This window comes from Myotis yumanensis, unplaced genomic scaffold, assembly GCF_028538775.1.
Source record: "Myotis yumanensis isolate MYYU_CA2020_CCGP unplaced genomic scaffold, mMyoYum1.0.hap1 SCAF_9, whole genome shotgun sequence".
NCBI lineage: Eukaryota > Metazoa > Chordata > Mammalia > Chiroptera > Vespertilionidae > Myotis > Myotis yumanensis.
This window is the reverse complement of record NW_027223760.1, coordinates 51119199-51137698: the sequence shown is the minus strand read 5'-3', so window position 1 is coordinate 51137698 and position 18500 is coordinate 51119199. Positions and strand designations below refer to the sequence as shown.

Here is an 18500-nt window from a genome sequence, read left to right as displayed (position 1 = left end):
TGTACATTCCATACCTTTTTTTCTAAATCAACTTTTCCCTAAATTACTGAACTATGAATTCCACATGTAACTGAACTATTCACAAATACACAAATAAAACATATCAAATACTATGTACTACATTGAGAAGTGTGGTTGAAATGACAATAAACAAGTACCCAAAACGCTTATTTAATTTTCCAGGGATTCTAATATTATGCACTTAATTTTAGCAAATATTTTGCTGTTGTTGCTACTACCTTAACTACCGTTTTTTATAACTGCTGTCTATTAAATTTCCTAGTACATATTGGCTGTAAGACTGTTTTAGGTCTTCATTAAGAAATTATATTAAATATGCAATAAACTACTTTGGTTAACAGAAGTTGGGGGGATATTAGTGTCACAGTTTATTCTTATAAGTAATTTTTGTGTCTTCTGTCAGTATAACCACAAGAGGATCTCAATACCACCAGCTGATAATAATCTTTATAAATCCTACTTTGCAGCTCTACCATCTGTTAGTTATTATTTTATACATGGCTCCATATGCATATGTGAATTAGTTGTCACTCAAGACAAATATACAAATGGAATTGTGGTTTTGTGGGGAGATTTTTATTGGCTTGTTTTTGTATTTTGCTATTTTAGGCCAGAGAACTAAATAAATAAACATATTTCTCAGTCTTGGAGACTAAAAATAAGTGCAAATTAAGAAATAATTTTAGTAGTGCAAGTAAAAGAAATTTAAGTTCAACAAATACAATCTAAAAGTATGTGTTAACATGTTTTATAGAGCTGTGCACCTCAAACCTATATAATTTTGTTAACCAGTGTCACACCAATAAATCCAATTAAAAGGGAAAAAATAAAAAATAAGTAAAAGTATATGTTAAAATAGTAGTCATCAATATTGGATATAATTATATTAAAAACCTGAAATTTACAAATTCGTAGCTCTCAAACTATGCCTACAAAACCAAACATGAACAGGTCCACTAGTAAATTAGTAGCTAATATGGTTCTCGTATTCACAATATAAAACACACTTTAGATGAGAAAAGAATGACTAATGACTTGCTTACTTGTAATGTTTATTCCCTGAGGAGATGAGTCACAATGGCACAGACTGAAAGCGGACCTCCCGTGAATGTGTGGGTTTGTCCCCCTGGAGCCCCACGTCACAGGCGCCCAGACTAGCAGAGGCACTAAGTAGCTACAGTGCCATCACAACTCACTCCCAACATTCACCCAGAAAGGCAATAAGAAAAAACAAACAAAAACAGAACGAGGTGGCTCGTCCTCCAATTGCATAATTAGTCCCAAATTATAACTTTTTTCCTCCAAGTACTAGTACTAGAGTCTAATGACTAATTTTAGTAAGCCCAAACACAGGATTGCAGGAGCTTACACTGGCTATACACCCAAAATATGGTGAATTCTGTTCAAAATTACCAATGGCTCTTAAAATGCAGACGAAAGCACAATTTGAGAGAAACTATATGTGATGACTAAATTCGTTCAGTGTTTCCCTACGTTATCCTATTTTAGATGGTAATACTTTGGGATCATATATAGGGAACACAAAAGCAAAAACAGTAGTAACTAATTTAAGTCATCATTGAGAAAAACTGCAAGGGGGAGTGAAGAAGAGACAAACTGAGAAATAATCTTCTGGAATGAAAGCTGCATTATTTTTAGTTTCACAAAGTAAAAAGTCCCACTCAGAACCCAATGCAAATAAATATGCTGCTTTTCATAGTCTTTTGTGTAAAGGTATTAAAATATCTCATAATTCAACTCTGTAAAAATTAAAGTATTTGATGCCTAGACTAGATCGCCTTTTTTCAAATTATATTCCACCTAGATGTTAGAATTTCCATGATGTCGATGAGAGCGCTGTACTTGGAGAGGGAACACAGTTTTGAAGTATACCTGGGCTGCAAAGTGTAAGGGAAAATATCACAGACTACTTAACAAAATATTTTAACTTCCATTAAAAAAAAACTACAGTGTAGCACAGACACATTATATTTCTTTAACCCTTTATTATCTGTCATCGAAAAGGAAGTTTCATACCATGATTTGCGTCTGTGTTTTTCAAATGTTCTTAATGAAGAATTTTATTTCACAAAAATCTATCTTAGTAATATAAAAATTGATTATAAATAATAAAAAATTTTCATGATTCAAAATACATCATGCTCGAAGCCTTTCTTCACTCTCAGTAATGATATTTCTTCCTCCTTTGAAATATCAGTTATTTTATTCCACTTTATATTATAGTGACTTGTAGAGTTTTCTAATTATCCATGAAGAGATAGAAAATGTCTGCTTCCATAAGTGGGAGTCACAGAGCCTTATATATCTCTATGTCCTCTCCATCCCATGTCTAACAATTCCCTGAAAACAGTAAGCAATCTACATGTGTATCTGAATTCTCCAAAAACCTTATTTTGTTAAACTAAAAGCCACCTTCAAAGGGTCCTTAGAAAAAATGAGTTCTATTTTAACAACTAAGAGTGTTAGTTTTAAGCCTTACAGAATCCATACTAATTTACCACATATGTTCTCATACTAAATAATATTTCAACATTTCTTGTATAGCCATTAAAAATTAAAACAATGAGAATCTTTCCTGCTAGGTACAAGAATCACTTCTTAATCAGATGTATATCTTTTAAAAAAAAAAACTAACTGAAATCATTACACTTTTCCTTGCTGGTGTTGTAAGAGTGCCCAAAATAGTGTAAATCAACAGATTTTTTAAATGGGTAACGCCTAAGAAATATAATTATTGTTTACAGAGAGGAAAAAACAATGGTGTGTTTAAAATAGAAGGTGGAAACAGAATTTAAGGAAGAGATCTGCTCATAAGACAGCACTTGCAGGGGGCCACTTATTTGTTCATTTATCCACCCAGAAATCATTGGCAGGGACTGTGTCACACCACAGGCGAACAGTTCCTTCGTGGCTGAGGCTATGAGCTAATGAAGGTGTACTCTCCACCTTCCAGACAGCACGAGCGGTAGCAGGGCCTTGTAGTCATCTCTGGCTGAGGGAGCAGGGAAAAGAGCTCACAAAGGAGGTGCCATGTGAATAGGGTTTTAGGGTTAAGCTTTATTCTGCAGATTTCAATACATTTGGGGGGTCAGAAGTAACACAACTTGCTAGGTTTGGGTACGAAACTGCTTGTCTAACAACAGTTTGGCAAACAGATGAGGACCTAGCCGGAGTATGAGGAAGCAGATTTGGAAGATATTTGAGAGATAGCATCAACAGGACTTGATGATAGATTTGATGAGTCAAAATGGTCATTTTAGGCCTTGAACTTGGCAGACAGATGATGACATTGAATAAAATATAGATTGCCAGTTAACGTGTATTTATTGTGCACCTTCTATGGACAGACACTGTTTATGGCACACGAGGTCTGTTTTCATTGTATTCAGGGGAGGTGGACAGTAAACAAATGAATAATCTGAGACGGTGATAAACAGGCTGGAGAAAAGAGGGTTATGTGAGAGTGATGGGCGAAGAGCACGTTAGCTGAGACAGTCATGAAAAGTGACACCTGAACGAAGACCTGGGTAAGGAGGCAGCCTAGCGAAGCTGTGATAAAGAAGGGAGAGCAAATGCAGAGGCTGGGGTGGGAAAGAGCTTAGGTGGTCAAGGGACAGAAAGGCAGCTGGGGATGGGGTGGGGCTTGCAGGGTGCAGAGGAAAATGAGACTGCAGCGCACACGGAACTCCGTGCAGCCACAGTCAGCAGCTCAGCCAGCAGGAAGGATGTGATCTGGTTTATATTTCTGTCTGTTGTGTGGAGAATGGACTTAAGGGGGAAGAATGAAGGCAGAGAGTCCTGGAGAAAGTGGAGGGTTAGACTTGGTTCTAACAGTACCATGTTGAGAAGGGGTCAGATGTCAGATTCTGGGCATAGAGGGCAAGGTGACAGGCTTCCTGATGGACTGGCTGTGGAGTGTGAGGGAAAGACAGGAACCTCAGGGGTTTGGATTCTAACCCACTATGGGGAGGATGGTGATATTCAGCAGAGTTAGTGGGAAGTTAAGCAGACAGAAGCTCAGGGTGGCAGGGCCAAGAATCAACCCTTCTTCTCTGGTCAAGTAAAGGCTGAATGGTCTAGAAACTTGTAAGGGAAACGGTAAGTAGGCAGTTGGACATAGTGTAGAGTTCAGGAGATAGGTCTAGGTGCAGATAGACTTTGGCAGTCATCAGCCTCTAACTAAAAATGATTTTATTTTATTTAATTTATTTTTCATTGTTAATCCTCATCCAAGGATATTTCCCATTGATTTATAGAGAGAGTGGAAGGGAGGGGGAGAGATAGAAAGAAAAAAACATAGATGTGAGAGAGACACATCCATTGGTTGCCTCCAGCATGTGCCTCAACAGGAGCTGGGGATCTAGCCTGCAACCAAGGTATGTGCCCTTGACCAGAATGGAATCTGCAAACCTTCAGTCCATGGCTGGTGCTCTAACCAATGAAAAAAACAGGCCAGGGCTACATAGATATTACACCATGAGACTGGATAAGATTTACCTTGACTGATCAAGGGAGACTGTGGGATGGGGTGACGGTGGGGAACATGCAGCAATGTTTTGTTTTGGGGTCTTTAAAGGAGAGGAATGAATTCCATTTTAGACACTGAAGGTTGAGGTAAATGATTATTTGGCTTTTCTGTGGCAAATCACACACAGACTCTAAAGGACTTTATTATTAGCCTCTTGTACTGGATTTACCCCTGTGGTCTCATTTGCAGTCTCCCCATTACTTTTTGCTACATAAGTAAGCTCTCTGATAGCAAACACTACCCTCTGAATGTCCAGCCACCACTCAAATAAAAGGCACTTCTGAAATATCTCTTACAGCATGAGTATACAAACCCACTCTTTAAGAACTGGTTGTATAATAGACTAGAAAACAGCACAATAATGAGCATGGGAGGATCATAATCTCAAAAGTTTCTTCCCTTAAGAGTTATTAACCTTGGAATTCTTTCCATCAATGAATCAACTTTGAAAGATAACCAAGTACTTCAGACATTCCCAGTGAATCCCATAACTAAGCAATTAAACTCAATAATTATGGATGATTTCTAAACCATTCTGGTGGTTCTTTCCCAAAGTTCAAATACACCAACCTTTATTTCCCATCAAAGATGCTACTTATGGTCAGCAATCACAAAATGTTTGAATACATGAAAGAGATCAAGCTACTTCAATGTATAGATGGAACGTATTTCTTTGTCCTTGTATCTGTGTTTTTTTCACCACTGTATGCTCCTTATACGGTGCCTTGAGGACAGTCAGTGCTTAATAAATATTTGTTGTACGCATGAATGAAAAACTAATGCAGTTTTATGGGAAAGACGACACTTTTCTTCCTCTGCATAAATTTCCTCCCTACATCTCTCTTTAAATAAGTTCTTCTTGATTATAAAACATTCATTCATTATGGAAAATCTGCATATAAAAAAATAAAAATATCTCTTCTTAAAACACATATTACTGGCTACTTACAATTCATGATTGTATTCATTCATGCATTCGTTCAACAAATCTTGTCTACTCTGTGCTAGGCTTTGGGGATATGGAGATGAAGCAAACAGTCCAGGCCCCTGACCCCACTCCACTGTATACAGCAATACCCTTATGCACTACAGTAGAATGTAAGTAGAGGTATGTCACCATGTAGAAAGTTTCAAAACTCATGGATATCCCTTCCGCCCTAAAAATTAACATTCCCCCTAAGTCTTAAACATTATTTCGGTGATTAAATAAAATTAGTACATTTTTGCATAGTACACCAAAGTGTCCTGATGACATTTTCAAGAACTCTCAAGGAGCAAATAGCTTTTTCATGTGGAAAAGAACAAATACCCTAGTCTTTCTACAGAACAACGTCAAGGACTGCATTTTGATGCTGGAAATGGTAATGTAATATAGTTCCCAATAGGTTATTTTCAAACCTTCCCCTATAGGTTCACACATTGTCTATTTATTCAAATGTATTAGAAAATAACCACTCAGTTAAAAATAGTTCAAATGTTTTAACCTGAGTGCGCTATTTCTCTTTTTTCAGCAGGAAGTTTCTATTTCCAACACAAGGAAAGCTTAGCGCTTGGGAAGACATGCTTTATTGTCATCCCTGACTTAGAGCAGATGACTTGTTTCTTGGTACCTAGACACCAGTCTGCATAGCAAGAGTAGAAGTGATTGTTCATCCTCAGAGAAATATATAGTCACCGTGACTCGTTCAGATTCGCCCCAAAAGGACTCATAGGGAGTTTCACTTACCGGTTGGTTGCCTTCTACTTCTGAAGTTGTACCTCTTGCTGCCATTCTCTGCTCATTTTCTGTCTCTCCTAAGAAGCAAAAGAAAAACAAAATAGAAAACTTTATCATCTCATTGAGGCCAAATTGTCTTCTATTTCTTTGAAATATCTTTTGATATTATATGTTTCACATTATGGAATCAACTACTATTTCCTTTGTTAAAAGTAAATAAGTGAATTTTTAAGAATAGTAATTTTATTGAGGTCTCAGATATCAAATATACACACACATACATAAATACACACGCATACATACAATATAAATCAGAAATATATCCTGTTATATGAAGGTTTACACTGGACAAATGAAGTGAATTCACATTTTGAAAATCAAGTCATATTTCAAATAAACTAGGAAAGTTTATAATTTAAAGATAAGACAGATTATTTTCAAATTAAAAGTTTTTATAATATAACTGTCCTCCAAATTAGTTTTTTATAAGGTTTATGCTTTATAAGGTTTTGTATATCTGTGGATTTGCCTCTAAGTAGAAATATATATTTGCATGTAATAATTAACCAAATCTTGAACAATCTTTACAGCAGGAAAGAATAACGAGCAAATCCATAAACTGGCCTTCAGTTATACTTTGACTCCTAAGGCTGTGCTTGGGTGAGTTATGCTACTAAATGAAGTTGGTGACTAGGCTGGCTCCAAGGACACAGGACAAACACAAACATAGGTAAGTATGAGCATAATCTGTTTTGTTAATGGCCGATTTTTATTTATTATCACTAATGATCCGTGATTAACACAGGGCAAGTAAAGAAACAATTAGCCTATTTCTTGCAAGCATAATGAGGGGTTAACTTAGTCATTTGTAAATTGCTTGTCCCATAAAATTAAGCCAGCTTAATTTTATGGGACATAACAGGTTATGTCCCATAACCTGTTATGGGACATAACAGGTTAATTACAAAATTCATAGAAGATGACTTGGCTGATACTAAAGGTTAGGAATTTGTTAATAGAAGGAAGGTCACAGGTCTTGATTGGAGATAAAGTATGAAAGTAAGAAAGGCTGAGGTGCTTTTCCCTATGAAATACAAAAGTTTAGTTTACCAAGGAAGAAAGAACCTTGTGTAAATTCTAAAGGATTAAATAAAATTCTGTTAAATTCTAAAATCATGAAGCAATAATTAAATGGGTAGTTTATTTACTTAAGACAGTTATTTTAGGATAAAGGAACTCCCCAAAGTGTTTAAAATCCAAGCACATTAATACATACTCCAGCCTAAAAGCTTTGTTCTCAGCTATATGTAACGTAAATAGCTGGCCAGGACAGAGCACATAATAGGTGTTTAATAAACACTAGCTGAATTAGTGAACTTCTCTTTATGGTTTCTAGTCTATAAAACTGTGACAAAGTAATAAAAACTGTATTTCAGCATCCAGTTAGTCTCTTTCTTCTAAAACATATTTGTGAAACCTAAAAGGCAAATTTATGAAATACCATGATAATGTATTATTACCAGTGATCCATAATTGTGGCATAACTTATTAGATTTTAAAAACAGTTAATGATTTTTTTAAAAAAAATCATATTAAAACAAAAGCATTAGGAAATTTTGGGTTACATCTATAAGATAATACAGTTAAGAATTTGCAGCAATATGGAGGGACCTTGAGAACATTATGCTAAGTGAAATCAATCAGAAAAAGCTAAGAACTATATGATTTCACTCATATGGTGGATACAAAACTGAAACTCGAGAACACAGACAGCAGTATGCTAACTGCCAGAGGGAAGTAGGTGGGGAGAAGGGGGTCCTAATATGAGGTGACAGGAGAAGATCTGACTTTGGGTTATGGGCACACGGTACAATATACAGATCTTGTAACATAGAAACCCACACCTGAAACCTACATGTTCATGTTGACCAATGTCACCCCAATCAATTTAATGCATATTTATATGAAAAAGATAATAGTTAGTTTTAATTGAAAATTAAATCAACCTACTTTGGGGACCTAGGATATCACTAAACTATTTTGATTTTTAAGTGTTTAAACCATTGATTTGCTTATAAAGAAGAGACTTATTTTCAGAAACCCGCTTCTCTCTGGAAGTTAGGGATAAGCAGATCCCAGGCAGCAATACCAATGAACAAGGAGTTCAGTTTGCTTGGCTATGGGCGGAGAGCATGCAGCATGAATAGCCAAGGTAATGTACAATGAGGTCAGGGTGTGTCTCATAACGCCCATGCATGATGCTAGGAAAATACAAATCACCGGAAATGAAAGCTTTGTTGCCTTTTAGGTTAAAAAAACCTCAAGAACGATTTTTATTTTTTTTTACCTTTCAAAATGATTACTACTCCATCCCACAGCCACACGAACACTTTATTGGGCTAAAATCATTTGGCTAAAAGCATTCAATGTGCTTCCTTTGCCACTTTCTGATTTCAAGGTGTGTATCTATACAAGACTTTCCCTGGTTCTCCTACAGCCTGAATAGCCAGAACGGCTATCACCAGTGTTCCCAGCATCACACAGCACATCTGCCTGGAAGCGACTCTAGAATCACTATTGACTGAAATGCCATGTCTGGCGATGACTCAGACAGAACAATAACTGATTACAAGGAAAAATGCCTTTTGCAAGAGTCTCTATAAACAGAGGCACAAAAGGAAAACTACACAAACAGCAGAAAAGTCACAAAGAAATAAAGTTTTAAAGTTTTATTCCTCCCACTGACGAATTATTCTGTCATGGTAAAAATTCAGTTATTTTGTCCATTTTTTATAACCCACATGAAAGTTAGGCACTTTTATAAAAGAAAGATGGTTGTGACAAATGTGAAATAAGGTACTTTAGTTTTCAAACATCAGTTAGCTCTAATTTATATGCTGGATAGATTCAAAATTTTCATTGGCAAATCAGCTGCTTAAAAAGAACAAAACCCACCACCATCTCACAGTACTTCGAATTTCATAAAGCCTTCTGTATCCCACCACATTGAATTCTTGCTCTGATTCAGGAAAACATTCTCCCCACCTCAAGCCCCCAGATTACAGGTGAGTGAGCCCTCAGGGCCAGAGCACTCCGTCAAATGCCCAGATCTCCCAGGTAGAAGGCAGTCTCGGTAGGACCAGAACCCGGTGTCGCCATCTCTGGGGAGTCTGTGGAAGGTTCTGAGGGATGGGCTGAGGTGGAGAAGCACCTCTCTGAGTTAGGGAGCAGGGTGTGAGGAGAAGAGCTAGGGCTCCTGCTCTCTGAAGACAGGATCCTGGGCTGGTCCAACGCCCTGGGCCCCTAGACCCTTCTCTCTATTCCTTTGTTCTGCCGCAGGCCCCACAGATTATCTGTCCTCATCCCTTTCCAATGATGATTGTAAATACTTCTAACTAGGGCAAGCCGCTGTCCTTCTTCCAGTCCTTCAGAGCAAACACAGTCCCCTGGATACTTTTCTAGAAGTTTGTAAGGCGAGAAAATTTCCTAAGAGGCAAAATCCCTCTTATACTTCAGGGTGCCATTTTCTTGGTTTAAAATATAGTTTTTATTTAGAGTAAATGATAGAGGCTACTTATACATACTAATGAAGCTCTTTCAGGACTTAAAGAACTGAAGTGAAATTCATCTATATTTTAGATTAGGGGTTGGCTACTGTTTTCTGTAAATAGCTGGAGAGAAAACATTTTAGGTTTATGGGCACACTTTCTTGGCTGCAACTTTTTGACTCTACCATTGTAGCTGAGAGCAGCCACAGACAATATATAAACCAATGAGGGAGGCTGTGTCCCAATAGAATTGTATTTACAAAGACCACTGCCAGGCTGTAATTTCCTGATCCCGTATTAGAGAATATATGTACTCTACCTTTTCAGATAAAAGGCTGAATTGTGTTTGAATTCTATAAGGAGATGAGGAAGGGACAGTCATTAGACTCTCATCATGATCCCTTCTACTGGGTGAATTGAGTTGAGAAGAGAGATGGCGGTGAAGAGTGAGCACTTAGGGAAAGGGAAGATGGAAAAGAGAGAAATCCCCAGTGATGAGAAGGGAACCCACATGCCTATTTGGGTCACCTAGAACAAACTTGTTTGGGTGGGGGCCTTGGTAGTGAGGGGGGGTTTGGCACCAGGCCTCCCTTTACTCCAGTTCTGGGGTTGGTGATTTGGGAGGACTTGGCTGTGTGGTTCTGCCCCTCCCTTTTCCCCTTGTCTTGAGAATGGGAGGACCACAGAGAACACATGGCTCCCTCTGCTCTGACCTTCCACAGGGACTTCCTCTCACGTGGGAAGCGTGCCCCGGCCCAGCATACCCTGCAACTGGATGGAGCTCAATCTAATTCTGAGTTTCAGATTAGGAAATCTATTTGCTCCTTTTAGAAGCCACGTGCTTCAACACCAGCTTTATTGGCAATAAAAATGAGAATGTGGTTTTTTGTATGTGTGGGGGGTTTTTCTTTTCTTCTGAAAGTGGCCATATCTTATCTGGGAAAGAGGCATGGTAATACTGGAACATCCTAGAGCCCAACAGGACTAGGAATGGACTGGTGTGGACAGGGTTGGGCCTGCCCACGATGAAAAGATGTGAATACAGAAAACCTTTTCTTTCTTTTCTTGATTAGAGAAAAATTACCTAGAACTCGATATAGTCTACAAAACACAAGTTTCAAGGGGTTCACCTGGAAAAAATATTTCTATGGTCAAAAGTATGAGGAATACCTGTAGAATGTGTTCCCTTTTAGCTGTTTTCCAATTTACTTTAACATATTAAAGGCTCTGAGAAATTGTTTAGTAAAGAAGTTTGATTTTTTTCACAATGACTGTGGAGCCATTATATTCACTGAATACCTATTAAACATATTGCAGAGGTCTATGAACACACCATGGATGATGGTGATATAACATTTCCAAAGTTAAAATTGATTATGACATACTAGAGGCCCGGTGCATGAATTCATGCATGGGTGGGGTTCCTCGGCCTGGATTGTGATCAGGCCAATCAGGACCAATCTGGACGGCTGACTGGAGGGCGGAGGGGGGGAGGGGGGAAAGAGGGATCACGGGAGGTTGGGGAGCACACTAACCACCAGGGGGCAGCTCCTGCATTGTGCGTCTGCCCCCTGGTGGTCAGTGCACATCATAGCTACTGTCCAGACGTCAGGGCTTAATGGTCGCTTAGGCTTTTATATATAGATAGATATTTTTACCTGACCCTTCAGAAAACCCTCCACATGGCCAAATTTGTTACTTAGCTTTTGAACATTCGTTTTACACAATACTAACCCACACTCACTTTCCTTTAGATGATTCTTTTCACAACGCCCTGTTCATCCATTCAGTTGCATTTGGGGCAGACTAACATTATGTGACTGCATTCTACTACATACTTCTGATGCCAGAATAGTTGATCATCTACAGCAAGGAAAAGGATAGCCAAACACCTTGAAGACAAGAGAAAACTCCAGTGCTCAGAAATATCTCCTCCACAAATTCCACCAATTAGAGATTCATTAGGGTTAATGAGCTCCTCTTTTAAAATGCAAATACCCTCTGGGAGGGTTTGCTTATTAGTCATTCACCCAGTGAAGTAGTGGAAAGAACAGTGGCATGGCCACTCCATTAACTCCTTTTCATTTTTCAGTCACACACTCATTACACCAGGCAGCCTGGCACTGTGGCAAAAGAATGGCTTGGAATCTGACAGATCTCGACCCAAATCCTTTACCAAATCCATGACCTTGTGCAAGTTACTTAACTTCTCAGAGCTTCACTTTCCTCATCTGAAAAATGGGACTCATGATACATACTGAGGTTACAAAGATTAAATGAGAAAACATGTTAAACCCTAATTGCAGAGAAGGGAGAGGAGTTGGGGCAAGATAAAGCTTTGTCTTGGTGTCAACTGCTGTTCAGCCTTTGTCATGTGGCTGTGGCCATTAGCTTCAGCAGAGGAGAGGTGCTGGAGAGGCCTTCACGGTCCTCTCACTTAGTCTTCAGGGCAGTGGTGTGAGCTGGCTTTCCTATATCTATTTAAGAATGGCAAACTTAGGTATTAGAATCCAAGTTTGCTGACAATGCCAAATAATTAGATAATATGCGGCTTCCCATTACTTATCAAAACTTGAGCCCGGCCAGCATGGCTCAGTGGTTGAGCGTCCACCTCTGAACCAAGAAGTCAGGGTTCGATTCCTGGCCAGGGCACATGCCCAGGTTGCGGGCTCCATCCCCAGTAGGAGGTGTGCAGGAGGCAGCTGGTAGATGTTTCTCTCTCATCGATGTTTCTAACTCTCTATCTCTCTCCCTTCCTCTCTGTTAAAAAATCAATAAAATATATATATATTTTTTAAAAAGTTGAAATAAAGAAAAGACAAAAGTACTAACTGCTGAAGACATGCCCTTCTCAGGAGCCTGCTGCTGTGAGGTCAGGATTCTGATGACAATTGTTATAACTCCCTCAAAAAAATGAGCCAGGAGGGAATAGCCAAGCCATAGAGGAAGGAATACTCTATTTAGCAAACAAACATAAGAAAAGGGTGACTGGGAATTAGCAAGAAGAAAATTATAATGGCACCAAGAACACATTCAATTGGCATACCAAAACTGTTACACCCAAAATTACTAAGGATGCAATACAACTAATACATTGGCATCATTCTGATAATAAAGTGAATACTCCATAAACATCTGTTGATTTGACTGTGTGGGAGAGGGGTGGGCAATAAGAAAGATAATTCTACATATACACTCACTAAGAGCTTATAAAATAATTATAAATGGTTAAATTATGAAGAAAATTTTAAATTAAGGTTTCAATAGAATAGGAAATCTACTTTATGAAATATTAGTGTAAATTTTAAATTTAATACATATTTATATTCAATTTTTAGGCATCATGTTAAGATTTTAACTTTATGAATGCTATTGAAATCAGAGCTAAACCTTGCTTGCTAATCATAGAGCTAAACCTTAAAATCTTACGGTCACAGGGAATTCTTAAGGGCATTTTACTCAGGAAAGTAAGAATTCCAGCAAATCCAACTGAGGTCAGACCCACTTATAGTCCTATTGGCCTGTTCTTAATTAACTTGTCCTGGGATTCCACAGATTTCTTTAGGTCTGAGTCTTGTTGCTTTGTAGTTATGGGTAATAATTTTCCTGGAAGATCTTAAAGCAATGCAAAAACATCATTTAAGCATTTAACACTATGTTAAACAGTTAAGCTTAGACATTCTTACTTTTAGGCTAGAAGACTAGAAACACCAAGGCCAAATTCATTTTGCACATGCACATTTGCACAATATTGGATCATGCTGTACAAATCTGGCTTCAAAGCTTTTGTGTTAATGTTTCCTAAATCAGAGTAAATTTATATACTGTGAGAGTAAGTTGGGCTGACCATTCCTGACCCTGGATCCAAAAATGCTGCTGAAAGAAATCTCTGCCAAGGGCCACTCTGAGCAGTCCACGGACAACAGATTCCATGGGCTCTGCCGAAAACAAACAGGACTGACACAGAGAGGATTTTCAGTGCACACAGCTTGAAGCCTGAATTTGTAAAGAGGTGGGAGATAGGCTCGCGCTACCCGGTTATCTGGTATTCTGCAAAAAGGTTCGAACATGCTGCCAGTTGTGGGCAAAGATGGCATTGACTCATCACCAATAATGCAGACCTAGGCTGGAGATACACGGGATCAAGTCAGTCACACTCAGGAGTGTTCAGTTTCCTTTCCAACCAATAGAATAAACTTGTGAAATTACTGTTTGATGCCAGGAGTTCTGCTCGGTCAGTTTTCAACATAGAGAAATAAGTGACCCCATGAAATCAAATGTGTATCTCAACCTGTAGCATCAATAGGTCCAACCAGAGATATTAGGTAGGTAAGCTTCTCAATCTCTTGAAATGTAGTTTACAGGTTGATACAGAAAACTGCAGAGAACATTTCTAGTAGAACCAATAAAAGCGGTATATGAACTATATTACCAAGTTAAATATATTACCAAGCTTCAAGTTAAATTTCATTCATTCAATAAAAATTAGACACACACATACAATGTGCCATACATCATCCTGGGCACCATGTGAACTAGAGTGATATCATCTCTGCCCTCTCAGCATTGACATTCTAGAAAGATTCCAAACAAGCAAATGGAAACCACAAGAATTGGATATAAAAATGAACCAAAAAGAAAAAATTGTGGGGGTACAGCCCTAGCTGGTTTGGCTCAGTGGAAAGAGCGTTGACCTGTGGACTGAAGGATTCCAGGTTTGAGTACAGTCAAGGACACATACCCAGGTTGTGGGCTCGATCCCCAGTAGGGGGTGTGCGGGAGGCGGCCAATCAATGATTCTCATCACTGATCATTCTCCCTCTCCCTTCCTCTCTGAAATCAATATAAATATATATATTTTTTAAATTATAGGAGTACAAAATCAGGGAAGGCACAGAAAGTTGAATTGAGCATGCTGTGAAAAAGGTGACTAACCATAACAAAAATAAGTTTCCTTATTAAGAGTTTTTTGTTGTTTTTTTGCCCCAACTCCTTTCATTAAAAAAAAAAAAAAAAGTATATCACTAGCCAGTATCATTACTTTTGACAGAAGTCAAAATGTTAACTTACACAAAGGTACGAAGAGAATATTTCTGAAATGCATCATTATTTGAAGAAAAGTTGATATTAAAAAAGTGAATCATTTGCCAATCACAGATCACAATTAGAAGCAAAGCCACACGTGGTAGATATGAGGTGGTATGATGTGATAACTAGATGAAGACAGTTTGATTTCAAAACACAAAAGAATCTGGTTGGTTTTATTGAAGACGTCACACCTGTCATTCAGTTATACAGTATAAATGTGTGAAATACTTTCCTGAGGGTTACAACATACTATGTCATATCTAAAATGTTCATATAAGAGAAGAGACTTGGTCCCTTTAATAACTCAGGTACGCCTACACACCACAAGGCAAGAGGGAGGAAGTCCTAACCTCTTCACGGGCCCACTGGCTAGAGAAGCAGGCAGGCAGCTACAGAGAATCACCAATTAGCATCCCGAGGAAGGACTCAAAAAGGGCCTGAGTTAGCGTTGCAAACTCAGCCGGGCCATCCTTTGCTAAATGTATAGAATTTTTAGTTGGGCTACAATATACAGACAGAGTGGAAAAGAAAGTGAGTCATGGGCTGGGATGAATGTGTCCCAGAGGGACCAGGGGCTGGAAGCAGCAGAGAGTAGGGCCTTCGCGTGCACAAACAGGAACATTCTGAGGTCCCCTGGCCCGTGGGACAGTGAACCTCACATTTCCTCGTGTGTCAGAATCACCTGGGGTGCAAGTTCCTGAGTCTCACAGGAGATGCAAACTTGTGAAGTTCGGTGAAGAGCCTAAGAACCTAAAACTTTAGCAAGCGTTCCAGGAGGCCCTAAGGCAGGGGTTCACGGACAATACTTTGGAAAACACTGAAGCTGACTCACTGAGATACCCTTACAAAACTGGCAGATCACCACCTAATTTTTGAAATGATGGTGCCCTCCCCCAGTCTCTCCCTCCCTCACACTTGTATAAAAACCTATTTACAGAGGACATATCTCTGTGCTAAGGTTGAGGCTCAATAAGGTAAGTTCCCAAGAACTGAAAGCAGAGTCTTGAAGAAATATCTGTACACCCATGTTCATAGCAGCATTATTCACAAGAGCCAAAAGGTGGAAGCAATCTAAGTGTCCATCAACAGATGAATGGATAAACAAAACTGTGGTACGTCCATACAATGGAATATTATTCAGCTATAAAAGGAAATTGTGACATATGCTACAATATGGATGAACCTTGAAGGCATTATACCAAGTAAAATAAGTCAGTCACAAGAAGACAAATACTGTATGATTCTATTACATGAGGTTCCTAAAACAGTCAAACTCATATAGGGACGGGTTCAGCAAAATTAGAATGCACCTGGACATGTGCCTAATGGCGACACATAAAAAAGTTCCAATCTCAAATAACTTTTTTTTTTTAAGCTTAAAGGGCTAAGATGGTACAGACAAACATACTAACCGACCAGCTGTTATGCAAAGTTGTCTTAAGAGAAGCTGCTTCATTCAAATCAACTTGCTCAATCCAATTCCTTCTCTCCTCCCAGTTGCCCACTGTAACCACCTCTAGACTTAATAAAGCAAACCTCCCTCCTGTGGCTCTCAAACCCTCTCCCCCCACCCCCACCCCCACCCCTAGGAGAAAGCACACCAGCCCCGGTGAGAGCAGAGCCCTGGAAACCACAGCCCGGTGGCAGCTGGGAGAGGCTCTCCATCTAAGGAACGAGCAGAAAGCGGGTCTTCCAACAAGGCTTCCTGAGGAGGAGAATACTGAATGCTTCCTTCTCTGCACAGTGCCAACCGATCTGCAGACAGACAAGTCAGGAAGAGAAGCATACCGAATAGGTATGGTTCCTTGTTAAGCCTGATTCTAAGATTATAGCAAATAGTGTGCTTAATAAGAAGTTTCTCAGACTGTGAAATAGTGTATTGGCATAAGAGATAAAAAGCAGGACTTAGGTTGGTTTAGGCCCTAGTTCACAAAAGCAGGAAACACACCCATATTGAAATATCAGTAGAAAACAAAAACATCCCACTATGGTCTGTATCCCCTCAAAATTCCTATGTTGAAACCCTGACTCCCTAAAATGACGTATCAGGAGGTGGGGCATTTGGGAGGTAATTAGGTCTTGAGGGTGGAGCCCTCATGAATGGGATTAGTGCCCTTATAAAGAGACCCACAGAGCTCCCTAGATGTGAGGACTTGGCAAGAAGGCATGAGCCAGGAAGAGGACTCTCACCAGAAAGTGACTGTGCTGGGATCTTGAGCTGAGACTTCCTAGCCCCCAGAACTGTGAAAAACTTCTGTTGTTTATAAGCTGCCCGAATTGGACTAAGACACATTCCAAAATTAAAATAAGTTATTTGGGGCTTATTCATCATTTCTGATTATCCGATTACCTGTTTCCCTGTAACACTGGAGAGCTAGTCTGTTTATTTCCCAATTTTTATGGGCAGAACTTTTTTTTTAAGTCAGTCTGCCTGCCTATCTATCTATCTGGTCTTTCTTCCTCCTTGCCTCTCTTTCTTGAGTCCTAGGAAGTAAGCAGTAATAGGATTTTGGAGCCCAAGCGAGGAGAGGAGGATTTGGGGAGGCTGTGGCCACATGGTCTGATTCAGGCTACTGAAATACAAGCAGGGTAAAGGTGGGCCTGGAACATCTCATTGTGCCAGGAAGTGCTCCAAGAATGAGGAGGACAATTTGAAGGGACTCCCACTGGCCAAAATGGGACATGTAAAGCATCAAAGTAATTCTAGTAACAGATTATAATCCATTAAAAATATCCATAAATAAAATAATTTTTAAAATCCATGTACCCATACTGATATAAAGAAAATAATAAATAAATAAATACATAAATACATAAATAAATAAATAAGAGGGAGCTTTTCCTTGCAGTGGAATGCCAACTGATGAATGGAGAAGGAATTAGAAAAATTACCATTTGGCACCTATCATAGTTAATTCAGCCAAGAAGCATAGATGTGCTGAAACTAGTGAATGGGAGGAGATTGATAAGGAACAGAATATTACATAGTTTCAAAGCTACCTCCCCAATACTGATTAAAAAGAGAGGATGAATAATTTTACAATAGCAAAATCTGATAGGACCTTAAGTAGGTGATTGTGGTTAACATCTCCAGTAATATAACAAATAGGAAGTGTGCACTAGCCAATAATTAGATGCAATGCAAACACATCACTCCTATGATATTCCTAACAAAAATGTATAACCTAAATCTAATTTTGAGGAAATGAGGGATACAAAATAACTGGCCTGTAATATTCAAAAGTATCTAGATACTGAAAGTTAAGGGAAGACTGAGGAACTAGTCCAGATTGAAGGAGATTAAAGAGACATAACAACTAAATGCAACATGTGATTCTGACCTGGATCTTTTTGCTATAAAGTACATCATTTGGAAAAAACATAAATAGGGGTCTCTGGCTGGGATGGTTAATTTCCTGATTTTGATGACTGATACAGGAGCTAGCCCTATTTAGGAAATACACACTAAAGTATTCAAAAGTAGTGACACGTCGTATTGCTAATTTATTCTCAAATGGTAAAACAAAAAGCTCTCTGTATTATTTTTGTAACTTTTCTGTAAGTTTCAAATTATTTA

General features: G+C 38.7%; 1 protein-coding gene across 12 annotated transcripts in view; it reads right to left on the bottom strand.

The window, feature by feature from the left end:
- UMAD1 (UBAP1-MVB12-associated (UMA) domain containing 1) overlaps nt 1-18500 on the bottom strand; it is a 177170-nt gene that overhangs the window by 48418 nt on the left and 110252 nt on the right. For all 12 annotated transcript variants that reach the window (XM_070424324.1, XM_070424336.1, XM_070424327.1 and 9 more), the window contains one exon: nt 6297-6364. In XM_070424324.1, coding sequence (XP_070280425.1) covers nt 6297-6364 — 68 coding nt within the window. The remainder of the gene's footprint in view (nt 1-6296; nt 6365-18500) is intronic.